The 17,651-nt window shown below is 40.2% G+C and overlaps 1 protein-coding gene across 1 annotated transcript in view; it reads left to right on the top strand.

The window, feature by feature from the left end:
- Positions 1–4,821: 4,821 nt before the first annotated feature.
- samd10b (sterile alpha motif domain containing 10b) overlaps positions 4,822–17,651 on the top strand; it is a 56,544-nt gene continuing 43,714 nt past the window's right edge. The window contains exon 1 of the mRNA XM_061811581.1: positions 4,822–4,956. Within this exon, the coding sequence (XP_061667565.1) occupies positions 4,944–4,956 (13 nt within the window). The 5' untranslated portion in view covers positions 4,822–4,943. The remainder of the gene's footprint in view (positions 4,957–17,651) is intronic.

The following is a 17,651-nucleotide window of genomic DNA, read 5'->3' as shown; positions in this document are numbered from 1 at the left end:
ACCATCCAGGTTTTGCTGTTTGCCAGTTTTCTTTCCACGTTGTGTTCTATTTGGGCAACGTTATTTCTCAGTGCCCACTAAAAGCACGTCATTCACCGTGACACCAGCTTTGGGAAGGCTGATACCACACTCCAGCATGAATAGCTTTTCTATGTCTTTTCAGAAAGTACTCCTCTCTCCTTGAATGGCGCTCAAGCTCAGTGAGCTCCCTTTTTCTTTCCGCAATCAGGCCACAATAGGCTGTTTGAGAGCGAGCATTTTCTATAAACTACATATAAAGTGTTATCGTGAAAATATGTGCTTGAGCTTTATCTGTTTTCTGTGTAGTCATATTGAAAACCTTCTAGCCAAGAAAGGGGCAGCCCATATGTATGGGGGATGAGATATTAATGCATGTTTCATGTCTTTATCGTCTGTTGCTGAAAGGATGTAATCTGTGGATTATTTGCTTCAACAGGAGATGGTATATCAAACTCAGTGAAGAGATCACATGTATCCGTGTTTCTCATTTTGCCACACAGTGGACACAAGAAGCCTCTCAGTCCACCCTTGCAAATCTATTTCATTATTCACAGGACTGACCATGGTCTGAATTAAAGATACATGTTTTGACTATTCATTGTTAACCAGGACCGGATGTGCTTTGAGGCATATATGAACACTTCTAAATTAAGATCTGCCTCTGAAATTAAACACATTTGGAAACGTGGGTCTGGAGGGGAATATTTTTCTATGTGTGAGTATAAGTGAGAATGAGAACTAGTCGCTGTTGTAGCCGCAATCAGTGGTATTGCATGGATTGCCAGAGCCCAGGGCGAGTCAAATATGTGTTATCCCCACCAAACTGGTGGACATGTAGGATAGTTTTCCTTCAGTTGAGTGTTGGTGCTGTTTTTATCCTTTTGGATTACTCTGCTTTGGTCTCATATTTTATTTTGCAAGCAAGTCCTCATTAGTTGAAAACACGTCTGTTTGTAATAATGTGCATTCTGTTGACACAGAAAATAAATACAGTAGATATATTAAAAAAAAGGTCTACACAGTCCTTTTGAAAAGCCAGGTTTTTGTAATATAACTAAATTAGATGATTTCAAAAGTTTTTACACCATTAATGTTGTCCCCACCATGCTTCACTAGGTATGGTGTCCTTTTGCTTCTCACCAGTGTTGTATTGTTTTTTTTTTTTTTGCCAAATGTACTTTTCAAAATTATGGTCAGAAAGTCCAACCTCGGTTTTACTGGTACCTGACACATTTTCTCGCATGTTTCACACCGTGGTTTTTTTTACATTTAGCTTCGAGGCTCTTTTTCTTCAGAAGGATTTGGGGCCTAAGACGAGGCGGAGGGAATTATGAATTTTTCAAAACTCAGCATTAGCACAAATGTCAGGAAAAGCCTACTAGAACACTTGAAATGCATTCAGCATTAGTTGAAGATATGACATACATGCCAGGTATGTGCTGACTCCCATTGAACAAGCATTTGAATGTACTTGATTAATTCTGAATACAGCCACATTAGTTATAAGAGAGTGTGCACACTTATGCAACCACATTTTTTTCCCATGATTATTTTCACTTCGCATCTTGAATAGATTTAAAGAACTATTTCAATTGAGTTATACCATTCATAGGCCACATTAATGGTGGAAACATTTTTAGAAATGATTCATCTTGATGTCATTCTGTTTTTTTATGTCACAAAAATCTTATATTTTGAAGCAAAGTTTTGAAATGATTGTATTGTTTTAATGGCATACTTGTGCTTGTCTTGCTTGACCTCTCCCTCTAATTTGCATATATATTTGCATTGGGGCAGCAATCACAATGCCCCTCCAGCACCAACATTTGAAGCTGTTTTTGTTTTGCATTTTTTTGTCTTGCTCATATGTAGCCTACAGCTATTGCTATTTTTTTTTAAATAGATTGTTTTTATCCTCTCTTTTTTAAGGTCTTTTGGTGCTGTGGTGGCAAGCAGCAATCTGAATATCTAGAGAATGTGTTTTCTAGGGTTATGGTGATCTTATATTAACAAAGACACAATCACAACTTACTCCCGAATGCTCCGCTTTAAAGTGAAGTGGGGTTGCCTTGTTGGAAAATTACTGGCTGACTCCAGCATCTTCTTGGTGGGTAGATGGGTTTAATCGTTTTTGGAGGAACATTTACGTCATTCGTGATGCAAAAGTCAAATGTTTGCATTGATGTTAGAATCCAGCGCAAACATTTCTATTATGTACAATTCCGAAGACCACCGCTAGGGTTGCAGCGGCCTACTCAATAAATTGTTAACAATGTTCTACTGCTAATGGATGAGATGACTGAGCCTTGATGAGGTGTTCTTAAGTCAGAGAAAAACACCAATTTAACTCAGGTTTGTGGCCAATTTGCACAAAAGTCTATCCAGCAAAAATACAAAATGACATTGCTGATAACGTTCATTGAGAAAAAAAAAAGTAATAGGAGGGTTTGAAGGAAGTTCTGTATGTCTTTAATTAAATTATAACAAGCAAAAATGTTACAGAATACTTCCATTCCTCTCTTACGCAGAAGTCCTGATGAACTCCCAAAAGCTCTGACACTCATCAAAGCAGCTTGGGCGCTTTTCATTTCCCAAAGGAACTTGTTTGAATTTTAACCGATTGTCATAAAAACTCATAATTACATCATTACTGTGTATTGTCTCAGGGAGAGAGCGAGAGTGGGAGAGAAAGAGAGAGAGAGAGAGAGAAAGAGAGAGAAAGAGAGAAAGAGAGAGAGAGAGAGCAATTGTACCGGTTTTGTATTAGATGAAATTAAGAGTAATGCAAATGCAAATTTTAACTGACTATTACAACTGCTCAAGCTTTTTTCCAAAGCATTTATCCTGATGACAGTCACACCCGTTCAATTGTATGCCTGACCACTTAAAAATGGACTAGTGATGCTAATTGTCTTGCAAAAAGAAAATTCCATTTACATTCTGGGGACATATTAAGGTCTTCCTGCTTGATACTTTGTTCATGTTAGTTTTACTAAGTGCACACAGTACTGTTTTGATGTTTTTAATACAGAGCGGTCATTTTTTTTCATGCACTGAATGCTAAAAAGCACAACGTCTCCAGTGTATGCAATGGCTTATCAAAGACTGAGCATTTTTATTTATTATTTTTAGTTGGATTGCACAGCGGTTGATTTACCTATTTCTATTTCTCCATCCTACCATCCTTTTTCTACGGTGCTCATCCTCATTAGAGTAATGGGCGAGGTTGAAGATTTTTAAATATTGTGGCCATAATATTGGTATGGCATGTTCACAAAAAGTTAATTTGTGGCCAGAAAATACAAATACAAAGTGCTCGACATGTAACACGGAGTTTGTTGCTTAATATCCTTCCCATGAACAATTTGATAGTTTAACCTTTGCTGGAAACTACGATGCTAATCCAGATTTCCTTGAGCTAATTGTTTTATTCTTTTCTCAAAATTACCCACAATGCTAGTGTCCCCCCACTCTCTCCCCAGGATGTCTTGCATAATCCCGGCCTATTCTAATTGAATCCCAGTATCCATGTTCATTGCCTTTCATCCTGGGCTCTGCCTCTACCCATTTTACATTATAAAAAACAAAGGTCATACATTGTGAATAATGAAAATAATCTCACTCATAATCATTTCACTTTACCCACACATTGTCTTCCTCTGAGAAATCTCTGCCTGTTTAATTGAATAGAAAAGTGGCAGACATAAAAGAGCAGTTAATTGTTCTGCATGTTATACATATCTGTCATAAATAGATGCTAGTATATAGATTTTCAACGATTTTGGAGGGGATATATAAAATCATAATGAATAATTTATCTCACAGCATGCAAGTGTGCCACAACACTGGGGTTGGAAATCGCCATCAAAAAGTACTGTATGTTTCTATAGGTCAGGGGGGTGTCCAAATTTATCTTCTAAGGGCTGCATCCAGAAAAGAGAAGGAGACAAGGGCCACTTTTATGTCTTTTTATTTATTCAATGCGCTAAAACAACTCATAAGTGCAGGTGGAGCTATAACGTAATGTATACTTAAAAATAAAAACAGCAAATGATGGAGAACAAAGCAAAATATCAATTATTTATGATTTTTGAGGTGAACAATGGCCTTTGTATTTCAATAAATAAATTCACCCCTGTGTTGAGAAGCACAGCAGGATAATCACATGTGCACTTTTCCATCTTACTGAATTACATGATTGTTTAAAAACAAATAATTGAGCGATGAGAACGAAAGTCTTCTCAGAATCGGAATCAGCTTTGTCTCATGTAGTTGCAGCCATGACGACAGACAGCCACTAGGACAAAATATACTCAAACTTCTTCTCTTCTCCTGCCCTGTCACTCCGTGTAGAAAGAAAGCACTCCAGTACAAAGTGGCTAAACAACACCAGCTGTGGAAAGTGTTTATTTTAGTCTATGCAGCGGGCCACTAGCAAGAGGATTGAGCCTGCAAATGTATACGGGCCGTAGTTTGGGCACCTCTACTGTAGGTGATTTAAACAAACAAAGAAACAAACAAACAAACAAATATAGGCATGTGACCAAGTATTATTTGGTCACGTTATTTGATCATAGCCATCATTATAAATAACGACATCTCGTTTGCCCCCCCCCTCCACCAAAAGCGAAGTGCTAGGAAGAGGGCGGCAGAGAGAGCGCAGGAGTGACCTTTGAATCTCCGGGTGGTCAGGTGCACAGAGGACGGGGGCGGAGTTTGAGCGCTCGCCGCCCCTTGTGTGCGGTCTGCCGGCGTCTTGGACAACAAATGGTCGCTGCGGGAAGCCAGCGCGTCGTCCGGCTCTCCGCTATAGAGGATTTCGTGTTCGTCTGTCCGGACGCTCCGAACATTCCGTCGCTGAGGCAGCGGGATGGAAGAACTCTGGTGACAGCATCACGGACAGACCCACGCTGAGAGCGAGCATGGCCGTGGACGGTAGGCGCGTTTTGTTGTTTTGACGGAACCGGGTCAGGGCTGCTAGGAGCACACGAGTTTTTTTTTTTTTCGTATTCCACACGAATGGCTGGAGTGCAATGTACACGCTATAAAAGCAGACTGTCTTTATAATTCTGTTTTAAAATTAGGGAAGGGCTCATTTAGTTGCCCCTTTTCTTGAAATCCATCAAATACCCACTGGAAAACTATGTGGCATAATCACAATGCGAGTTTCCCAGATATCTTTTCAATATTTTTCAGAAACTTTTTTTTTTTTGTTTCTACGCTATTCTGGTGAAGTTGTCTATTGTAAGAGAGCATTTAAATCAAGTATTAACATAATCTCCACGTACCTCACCTGAATTGGTGGCATGCGGTATTCACTTGAAGGATACGATAATGAGCTGGCTTCTTTTCCCCTCTCCATTCTTTTGTTTGGCTATAAATAGAAATCAAACCGTGTAAACACGTGCTCTTTTGTTTGGATGAGCTCAAAGCAGAAATGAGCTTTCATTTATGTTGAGTTGCTTGTTTCATCCTCAACACAGCCAATATATGAAGTTACCTGCGACTGAATGGCGACCACTTCATGGTGTAGTCCACCTGTCAACTGAAGTTAGCAGGGATTGGCTCCAGCACAGGATAAGTGTCTGAGTACACCATCAACTCTTCAATTCAAACGTAAAATTGGGAACGAAGTGGCGTTTCTTCGTAACGTGTATTTTTTTTATTCAATAGTTCAGAAAACAAGTCAGTGACGGTGTCACTACATTCGCCTGATTGCGTGAACGTGAGAGTGAAAGTTCATCTGGCTCCATATGTGCCTTGCAACTAATTGGTGACGACTTCAGGGTGTTGTCCAACTTAAGACCAAAGTCAGGCTAGGGTCCATTTTACACGGAACAAGATAAACAAAGCAAATGGGTACACATTTCACAAAGCATTGACACAGTTTTAGCATTCGGCTGACTTCCTACTTGTATACCATTAAAACAAAATACTGTATGGAGCAGTTTCAAATATAAATAACAGGATCATTTGAATATAGGCAGACCCTTCTAAACACTATCCCCATCTTTACCATCACTATTCTAGTTTTTCCCAACGTTTTACTGACCAGGGGAAAATATCCTATATTTCACGGCACACCACTAAACAAAAATGTCACAAAAATAATCCACAGCATATTGAAATAAGTGTGGTGCAAATGAAAAGGCATTTAACTGTGCTTCCTGTCTCTATTCATCGCTGTTCAAATGCACCGATGCCCACTCCAATATTGTATCGGTGCCAATACTGCACATCTGTACAGTACTCATTCTCGTAAAAATGCACCGATACTGTATGCCAATACCGCTTGATGACATTCCTTCTGGGTGGGAGTAATGTCACCCTTGCGGAGATACTTCCAGTTAAACAAATGGAAATTCTCTTAGTTGATTAGAAATTATGATCTGCTGTGGTAGCAACAGATCCGGTTGGGGGAGCCATGCGGCCAGCGCTGAGTTGTGAGGCCAGTCACCCGCTCTACTCTCCTTGGCTTCGTCAACTAACCCATGTCACGGAATGTGGAACAAAGACACGTAAGCATTATTTTAACCAACCAAGCAATTCCATAGTCTCCAGAGGAAGGTCACATAGTCATGGGGAAAATGTGCAAATTCCACACAGGAAACCCATATTCGAAGCCTGGACCTTAGAACTGTGAGTTAGATGTGGTAACTAATTATTCACATCCATCCATTTTCGACCAGTTATCTGAGGTCAGGTCGCGTCAACAGTGGCTTTACCAGGGATGCCCAGATTTCCATTTCCCATGCCACGTCATCCACCTTGCAGTCATAGCAAATATATATTGTTTTTTATAAACGGATTAATTTGTTTTATTTTTTGCGAAAATGACTAAAATGTTGCTATATAGGTGCCCTGTGATTGGCTGGCAACCAACTCAGGGTACAACGTGCATCATACAGTGAAGAAAATACGTATTTGAACACCCTGCTATATTCCAAGTTCTCCCACATAGAAATCATGGAGGGGTCTGAAATTTTCATTATAGGTACATGTCCACTGTGAGAGAGATAATCTAAAAATAAAAATCTAGAAATCACAATGTATGATTTTTGAACAATTTCTTAGTGTGATACATCTTCAAATAAGTATCCGAACACCTGTCTATCAGCTAGAATTCTAACCCTCAAAGACCTGTTAGTCCACCTTTTAAAGTCCACCTCCACTCCATGTATTATCCTGAATCAGATGCACCTGTGTGAGGTCGGTAGCTGCATAAAGACACTTGTCCACCCCATACAATCAGTAAGACTCAAACTTGTAAGATGGCCAAGACCCAAGGCCACACGGCTGGAAAGGCCTACGGAGAAATTTCCAAGTAGATTGATGAAAAAAAGGTCCACTGTTGGAGCAATCATTGGAAAATGGAAGAAGCTAAACATGACGGTCAGTCTCAAACGGAGTGGAGCCCCATGCAAGATATCACCTCGTCGGGTCTCAATGATTCTTAGAAAGGTGAGGAATCAGCCCAGGACAACACATGACTTGCTCAATGACCTGAAAAGAGCTGGGACCACCATCTCCAAGGTGACTGTTGGTAATACACTAAGACGTCATGGTTTGAAATCATGCATGGCATGGAAGGTTCCCCTGCTCAAGCCAGCACATGTCAAGGCCCGTCTTAAGTTTGCCAATGACCATTTGGATGATACAGAGGAGTCATGGGAGAAAGCTTTGTGCTCAGATGTGACCAAAATTGAACTTTTTGGTCATAATTCCACTAACCGTGTTTGGAGGAAGACGAATGATGAGTTCTATCCCAAGAACACCATCCCTACTGTGAAGCATGGGGGTGGTAGCATCATGCTTTGGGGGTGTTTTTCTGTACATGGGAGAAAACGACTGCACTGTATGAAGGAGAGGATGACTGCGTCCATGTGTTGTGAGATTTTGGGGGACATCCTCTTTCCCTCAGTCAGAGCATTGAAGATGGGTCGTGGCTGGGTCTACCAACATAAAAGTGACCCGAAGCACGCAGCCAGAATAACCAAGGAGTGGCTCCGAAAGAAGCATATCAAGGTTCTGCTGTGGCCTAGACAGTCTCCAGACCTAAACCCAATAGAAAATCTTTGGAGGGATCTGAAACTCCATGTTTCTCAACGACAGCCCAGAAACCTGTCTGATCTAGATAAGATCTGTGTGGAGGAGTGGCCCAAAATCCTTCCTGCAGTGTGTGCAAACCTGTTAAACAACTACAGGAAATGTTTGACCTCTGTAGTTTCAAACAAAGGCTACTGTACCAAATACTAACATTGGTTTTCTCAGGTGTTCAAATACTTATTTGCAGCTGCATCACACAAATAAATTGTTAAAAAAAAAATCACATTTTCATTTTTCTTTTCAGATTATCTCTCTCACAGTGGACATGCTCCTACGATGAAAATTTCAGACCCCTCCATGATTTCTAAGTGGGAGGACTTGCAATATAGCAGGGTGTTCAAATACGTATTTTCTTCACTATACTGTAAATACAAACCGGGATTTGCAGCATGGATATTTGAATTCATCAGCTGTCAATGGCACTGAATGAGTTTTAAGATTCTGCGATGTACATTGGGTCAATGAAAACAGACGTAAACCTATATTTGAAATTATATTTTAGTCATATATCTGGTTGGGAGGTGTGCGGTCCAATCGTAGTAACGGTGATAAAAACTTTGAGAATCTTAGGTCCTGATTTTCATGTTTTGGTCACAAACGTCTCTAACGTACAACCCACTGGACTCAAATGAAAATTACGATTTGAAACCACAGGTGGCATTAGCGAACATACATATGTACTTATCGTACTCGTAATCGTAACCTCTCCAATGGAGGTTGCGTCTTTTTTTCACGTTAGGCAATTTGACATAAATTGATGGCAATTTACGACTTTTCACTCTTGACCGAGTTCACATTTCTGAGCACGATTTTTTTTCACTGCGTCTGTTATCAACTGAAGCAGGTTCATTAGTACCACAGACGGCACACGTGTTTATGTATACTTACTTAGTGAAACGGGGGCCTTTTTTTTTTTTTTTAATTAAGGAGAAGTTTACTTATGCATCATTAATTGAGCGCCCTGGGCATTGATGACTCGCTCAGAGTGTGTTCTACTATTTAAAGATTAAAGAGGGTTTGTCTAAAAAAGATTGAAGTTGATTTATTTACAAGTGCTGAACTAGGATCTCTCTTTGACTCATGTGTGGTCTTTTTCTAGGCATATATATATATATATATATATATATATATATATATATATGAGTGGTCTCTTAATTTTCTTATTGAAAGACAATTGAGATTCACAGACAATTTTCTTCTATGAGGCAGTTTCATTCAATGGTTTTGCGTATAGTCTAGGAATGATGCAACATTTTAAATGTTCTTTACTTATGCACAAATTAATGATAGGCATTGATCCTTATGTTTGTTTCATAGCTATGCACCAGAAATGGTGTAATCTATCATGCTTTTTTGTAATTGCTCTGTAAAACGCATGCTTTGGCATACCAGAGATTACCAGCCATATGTGCTGTACAATGGCTTTAGAACCATGGTGGTGAATGCCCAGTGTTGTGGACTAGAACTGGATCTTTTGTTTCAGATGAGAGCTTCATCGCTCATTTCCAGCTGGAATAGACGTGTGAGTGTGTAGTCGTCATCATGTCTTCACTCCAATATGTGGGCCTGCCCGAGCTCAGCATGTAGGCTTTGCAAGGGCTATGCTGTTCCTTGCAGCGCTCGTTGGCTTCCTTCCATACATCTACAGCTTGACATATGTAAGATAAACATGGATATACTGTATATCATCCTGATAGGCCAGCACGGACACAAGCACACAGCTGGATGGAAGCGCAAGCGCAAACCATCTATTTATCTCCAGTGCCGCTTCCCCCACCAACCGAGCCTGTCAGTGAGGCTAAAAGACACGCTGTCTGTCTAAAAGAAGTGGCTCGTATCTTATCACCATGACGACACTCGTTGATTTATTATGCGCTTTGCGTTTGCGATGTTTCAAGTTTGGCATATTGGACTTTGTCGATTATGTCCTTTGGTTCATGAATATCGGTCATGCTTTGCTTGTGGTGACTTGTCTGGCGCAATAACTTTTGAAAATAAATCTTTTTTTCTTTTGTTTTAACGTATCAGGAACTTGTACTGGTATAACTCAAGTACCTAAAGAATAACAATATTTTTTTTATACAGGTATGGATTTTGCGAGTGTTCCTCTTTCTTAGTCACATGGACAAAGTTATTACAAAGTGCCATTTTTGTACTGCACAGTGTCCAGAAAAAGTATTGGGCCCTTTCTCAAATTGTTATACTTATGCAGTTTCCCCACTTTTGATGTTTAAGATCAGCAAACAAATGAAAATATTAGAGACATATAACCCCAGTGAACTGAAAATGCTTTTTTAAAATGGTGATTTCATTTTATAAGGATTTTTATAAGGAAAAAAAACGTGTGTGTAAAGACAAATACCCACATTTCACATCATGTTTTCATAATCAGCATTTTTTTCCTTCTTAAGTAAAATATGAAGTTTTCATCCAGGAATAACCCTCATATATGGATGATAACATGCATTTGCTAAAGCATTTAAAATTAAAATTGTGCAATACCATGGAAGAGACCTCATGAGCTTATTTTGAATGTTACATGATTATCATGGTAAATAAATAAATTTGCTTACAACTCAAATTATTTACCATACCACCACGCAACCTGTTTTTTGAATTGTGTGTTAAGTTTTATTTTACAATTTACATCATAAACAAGGTAGAGATTGTGTTACAAAGCCTTTTTTAGCATTCAGGCTGGGTAATATTGCGTTTCCTCCAGCGAGACTTTTTCTATATGCCGTAGCTCTTGGATCTGTATGTGGATGCTGTTGTGTGCATTGCGGACCGTGTGTGTTTGTGTGAACATGCAGATGAAGCAGAAGGGCAGCCAGCACCCCCAGTGGGTGGTCGAATAGGGATGGATAGGGTTTTGGAGGTGTTGGCTTAACTGACAAACACACTCTTTGTTGCCTCTCTGGCGTGCGTTACGCCGTCTGCTGGGAACAACGTCCATTTGGCCCATCCAGCACTGACTGGTGGCCTCTTTTGTACATGGCAATATGGTGAAGATCCATCAACTTCCTTTCAGGCTCTCTTGTGTGCTTTCTAAAGAGCCTTCAAGCTGCTGAGCAAACAGCCGGCCACCTCCGCATCCTCGCACCACACGTTATGTCACTCTGTTTAATATGTGGAGATGGAAAGTCGCGGATCGAAGCATAGAGCCCTCTGGTTGGCACGGATAGCCCACCTGCTTTGACCGTGTGGCTTTTGGGTGTGACCAGAGTAGGATAAAGACACCAAAGACCAAATTGATCGATGACCTGGAAAGAGTCTTTTATTAGAGTTTTGTCAGTTCATCTTTTACTTCATGGAACACCTTGGAGAACAGATCTGTTGTTGTATTTCTTTTTTTTTTAATCACACAACTCAAACACAGGAAAAGAGCAACAAAAGAACCTGTAGTAAATATCCATCCATCCCATCCATTTTCTTTGGCGCTTATCCTTACAAGGGTCACGGGGAGTGCTGGAGCCAATCCCAGCTGTCAATGGGCAGGAGGCAGCGTACTCCCTGAACTGGTTTCCAGCCAATCGCAGGGCACATCGAAATAAACTGCCGCACTCATAATCACACCTAGGGGCAATTTAGAGTTTCCAATTAATGTTGCATGTTTTTGGGCTGTGGGAGGAAACCGATGTGCCTGGAGAAAATGCACGCAGGCATGGGGAGAACATGGAAACTCCACATAGCCGGGTCCACGATTGAACTGTGAGGCCAACGCTTTACCAGCTGACCCACCGTGCCGCCTGTAGTAAATATGAAGCTTAAAAAAAAAAGTGAATAGAATTTACCAACACAAAATTAGCTTGTAACTTGGATGTAGAAAACTGCTCTAGCATCTTTTGAATGAGGCTACGGTATAAAGACTAGGGAAGGAACAGTACAGGTTACGGTACCGTCCAAACCTCTGTTTTTGGGCCACAGTTTAGTACAATATTACATTGTTTTGCTTGTCTACAAAAACCCCAATTTGTAGTGGACCTTATTTAAAGTTATTTAAACACAACCCCAACAAATGGTAAACTGTCTCCTATTCATTGACTAATTGTACAGCGCCTGTAACAAGTATTTAACATGTCACCATTTTTGTCACTGAATATGATTCCAAAGATGCTACTGACCAGAAATTCTCACCACATTTTGAGCACCCTAAGTAATTCATACATACAAATAACGTCAGAAATTAGGTGGTGTGTAAAAATGTGAAATGACATGGGGAAAAAGTATTGAACACCTGAAGAAATGGACGGTCAAAAAGCCATGGAAAGCCAAGACAGCACATAAATCCATCAATAATCCAACAGTCATCCATTCCCTTGTCAGTGTAAATGCATATCAGATGTTCAGTCCTAATTGCTGACCTACAAAAATGTCTCAATGCCAATGTGTGTGTCACGACACATCTCATGAAGGGTAAAATCAAAGAACTGATCTGAAGACAATCACACACTAATTGTTTCATAACATAACGGCATACAGTTGCATTTCTAGGGTTCTGAATGTTCCAGTGAGTATGCTTAGTGACATAATATGTAAGTGGAAATCCAATCATACCAGCATATAGTTGTGCTCCTCATAAGATTACAGACAGAGGAGTGGAAAGAATAATCAGAAGCGTTACCCAAGAGCTGAGGGTCACCTGTGGAGATCTTAAGAAAAAAACGGAAATTAGCAGGTACTGTTGCCACAAGGAAGACGGTGAGCAATGCACTCCACCGCCATGGAACGGCCCAGCCATTCACCTGCGTTCAAGCCATTTGGTAATCTATGAGAAGAACTGGTCGATAAAAGAAGCCCACATAACCATCTAGATTCGAAGACTGCTTGTGTGTAGCAATGGGCCAAATTCACACCAGAGTAATGCATGCGACTAGTTTCTTTATACAGGAGGTGTCTTGAAGCTGTCATTGCAAACAAAGCCTTTTGTACAAAGTATTTCATACATACCAGTTGGTGTGACCGTTCATCAACCACACACATACAAAATCAATGCAAAATGTATTGCAAAAGCCCCAAAACCTTGCCCCTTAAGTGTCACGACCCATCGTAACGGAGGTAAGACCCAAATGCAGGAGTACACGGGAGACGCAGAGGTAATCCGGGAAAAACCTTTACTATTCCAAGGTCGGGGATCGGGCAGACAGTCAGGTGGAGCAGGGGTAGTCAGGAAGTCAGGCGTAGAGAGCAGGTCCACGGGCAGGCAGGGGTCGGTACACGGGAGATCGATCACAGCAGGCAGAAGTATCAAAGGAATCAGGCTTACGGGGTTGGTCGGAGAACAGGCGCAGGTCGGTACACAGGAATACGATCAGATATACGGGAGTGTTGGAACGGGGCATGAGCTCCGACGATCTGGCGCCGGACCAGTCGTCCCCATGGTCCTATATACACCGGGGCCAATCAGTCAGGATGAGGTGCAGGTGTGCGCCTCCCAATCAGCGCGGCCACCCACACAGCCAGGGCTGGACCGGCAAGACCATGACGATAAGGGTGTATTGTCCTGTCCAGAGCCCACCGAATAGTGCTCAATTTTACCAAGTACCCTCACATATCAAAAATGTACACGCTCCTATAAAGTCATTTTTGTTGTCCCCACTGAGTGCTAAAATTACTTCACAGTGCCATATAATGTTCTGACAGGGATTGTAGAACAATCAATTTTAAAGGATATAAAACACTAAGCTGGAGGTCGAAGTATAAAGACCGAATTGTTGGCTTTGTGTTCCGATGAGTCAAACCTTTAGCCAAGACAAAGTATGAGGCGCTGTTCGGAACATAATTCGGGATTAGCTCTCATACTTACATTCAAATGCTTTTATGCACCCCACTGAAAGACTTTCATACACAAAAATGTAAAAATGTTTTCACTCATAGACACTTGTAAACTGCTTCCAGAAATAACTGAATGTCTTGCTCTCATCAACATTACTCAAATGTAGTTATACTCCCATGTCAAACGCACTGACAGCACATTTCAATCACCTTCACACACTCTTGTTAAATGTCCTCACGTACATACATCGACATTGAATGTCCATCCATCCATCCATCCATCCATCCATCCATCCATCCATTTTTGAGCCACTTGTACTCTCAAGGGTAGCGGAAGTGCTGGAGCCTATCCCAGCTATCATAGAGCAGGAGGCGGGGTGCACCGTGAACTGGTTGCCAGCCAATCGCACGGCAGACATTGAATGTATATTGGATATAAAAGAATAGTTTTTAATCTCGATTCTAGGGCTTCTTTTAAAATTAAAACCCTGCTTTTGAATCAGTCTTCTTTGAAAGTTTGTATGAATTTTCATGACAAAGGAAGATCTGCTGAAAAGCACTTCAAAAAATCATTTTTGACAGATTTGTTTTCACATTTAGTGCTATTCATCTTTTTCATATTAATAATTGCTGTTTCTCTGTCCAAAAAAATGTCCTTTATTTGGCGTGTGGCAGATGAAATACACTTATCAACTGTCGTGCTGACTTCTGGCATGATAAATGGATGCATGAATCCGTCGTATCTATACTCTGTGGCCTTTCAGGCAGTGATGAGGTAGAGGAGAGCACCATTCAATAAAAATCAGCAACGGATTAGCACGAGTGCTCACGGTGGATTTTGGATTCTGTTCATCACGCTTCAACTATCTCATCCATCCTGACCTCGTCACTAACCTTGGCATCCTCTAATATTTCCACAAGTGACAAGGTCTCATCACTCTTATCCAGTGCCTACATCTCGGGATCTGAAAATCCACATGCATTCCCCCACGGCCCCATCTCTCTAAATTAGAGTGCTCGTAGGTCCGTATCCAATCTCTTTCCTTTAATTGGAGAGACAGGGTGAAAGGTCTAAATAGGTATTAGTAAAAAGGGATGCCGTGCTTTTGAAGGAATTACTAATTGGGTAACATTTCATGTGAGGACGGTGTTGCAAAGTTTGGGTACAAATGTAATTGGTTGCAATTACAAGTTTAAAAAAAGATAAAACAAAACATAATGAAATGTAAATTAGGGCTTCTGAATATGTTCTTTGAGCATTGTCATTGCAATGTCGATGTGTGCAATAGTCACATCGCAGGGTCTGCTCAGATGTTGAGTCCCAAGAGAGGCACCTGTTTGGACAAACTGATAGGATTAAAACTGGCGTCATGATAAATTAGAACTTTTCAAACACACAGAGCAGCCCAGGGTGTTGTATACTTATCTCCTTGTATGATAACTATGAAAGAGGTCGCAGAAAACAATAAAACAATGTACACCTGCTACATTTTCTGTTCTCTTCAGTCAGGCACGCAGCAGCCGCTTGAGTGCACAAATTGCGTTCATGGACAGCAAATGTAAAAAAAAGAAAATTACGGAAATGGCATTTGAATGTGTTCTTTGGTTCTAACTATAAAAAAATTGATGACTAGTGACATTATTATTTGTATGAGGATGCTTTGGTAAACAAAAAACTTTGTATGATTACACTGATCATATGCAATGTATGTTGTTTTGTAATATGAGTAGATAGGACAAAAATATTGTGTTGATCTGCCAGAGCTCCTAGGAATACAAAGTTATCAGTTCTTTCACCATTGCTGCTGTACATTTAAGGACAAATGTCTTGTTTTTGTTTTAAATCCCAACAACCCCCCCACTATAAAAGCAATGAGTTCGCCTTATGTTTTTGAGATTGTAGTCGTGTAAAAGCTGCAGCTAGCTACCAATGGGGACCAAAATAACATGCCAGTATTTGAGGGTATTAGGCTTCTGGCAACATATCGGGGGGGGAAAAAAAAAAAGTATGAACTAGTACTATGAACTAGTTCTTTTTTTGGAGTGGTGAAGTTAGTTAAAAAATTTGAATTATGAACGACAAACTGAACTAGTTCATTTATGGGACAGTGAACTGAACTTTGAATTAGTTTGAACTCTCCTAAAACTAATCCTGTATTATTTCTCTAAATATATTTCGGTTAAAAAAAATTGTAATGCCATTTTTTTTTTTTTTTTCAGTTTCGTGCAGCCCTTCTATACATAACATTTCAAGTGCATGAATGTGACATGTGCTCCCTCAGTCATGAGGACCGAAGCCGAGGCCACTAGCTTCTAGCTTAGCACTTATTTATATATATGAAACAAAATCTGATCCTTTGTAGCTGTTTTTCAAATGAAACCATAGTTGTTATAATGGAAAAATAAAAATTTTCTCCAGTAATGTGAATTTATGACAAGTGCATACTTTTTTTTTTTTTTACTCAAATTCCATCGTTTTGTGCCATGTAATTAGTTATTCCCCAAGATTGTTTAAAGATTAGAATCTTCATGAACCATGCTGTTGACGCTCACTGTCTTTAAGATCCCAATACTCACTTTCATCAACTGTAGTGGAGTTTCTAGATATGAGTTTCATTCGTTGTTTCCACGCTCATAACTCAAAAACCGTGACTAAAAAAAAAATCTCCATTGAAATTAATGAAAATGCCATTAATCTGTTGAAGACCCCCAAAGGAGGGTGTGGCGGGGAGTTTTTGATGAAAGATATAGCGCTCAAGAATATTGTATTGTATGTATAAAAAAAAAAAAAAGAAAAACACCAGGTGGCAATTAAATATAATGTAAAGAATTCAACTGTTTTTGCCATGTTTTGTTTCAGTGTAGTGGACGTTGTGCTGCTCCTTCTGACCTTTGCATCTTGGCCACCCGCGAGCAGTATCATACAAATTTATGGACACCAGAAAGGCAGTCTCACAATTGACTTTGTCAGCTGCATTAGTATTGTTTTTATTTTGCAAGGGTATTAATATGTCTGTTTACTGTTGTATTGTCTACCAACATGGGTTGCACCATGATTTGTGTTCAATTATTATAACACTACTATTCATTATTTTTTTTGCCTGACGGAGTTTTCCATTATGTGTTAGTATTAACCTTGCTTGGACATTCTTAATGCAGTCGTATGGTCATTTAAATACACAACGTGTAATTCACATTATGTTTTCAGAAAAGTGGGAGTGAAAAACAAAACAAACTCCACACATTTTGACTTTTGAGTTTGAGTGTAATCTCCCCCCCTGCCCATTACCATCTGTACTTGGGAACATGAAAGACCAAACCCAAAATGTCCTCAGCCCCATCCTTGGCCAAATGACTTTCAGCTTTCAAGTTTCAAGGAGAGCAGTCTGCATCCGCCACTTCCCCCTCATTTGCAATCTTCTCATTAGAGCCCGCTAAACAAACAGTGTAATTAAGTGCGACCTTGTGTGATAGGGTGGGCCTGGAGCTTCCCACTCTTTGTTATTAGGTTGGCCTTCTCCTCCTACTAAGTGCTGGGGGGTGGGGGGGTCAGTGCAGTCTGAGGTGCAGATTACCCATTAAACCAAATGGCTAGTGGCCTCAGCTTCGGTTCTCATGACTCAGGGAGCACATCACATTCATGCACTTGAAAACAATTGCAATTGCGTCTCATGGGTTTAACAGCATGATATGTTGTGGTTGTGATGGGTGTGTGAGGCAATTTGGAAGTATTCTCTTTCGCTGTGCTC

This window comes from Syngnathoides biaculeatus, chromosome 2, assembly GCF_019802595.1.
Source record: "Syngnathoides biaculeatus isolate LvHL_M chromosome 2, ASM1980259v1, whole genome shotgun sequence".
In the NCBI taxonomy this organism is placed as follows: Eukaryota; Metazoa; Chordata; class Actinopteri; order Syngnathiformes; family Syngnathidae; genus Syngnathoides; species Syngnathoides biaculeatus.
This window is presented reverse-complemented; position numbering and strand designations above follow the sequence as displayed.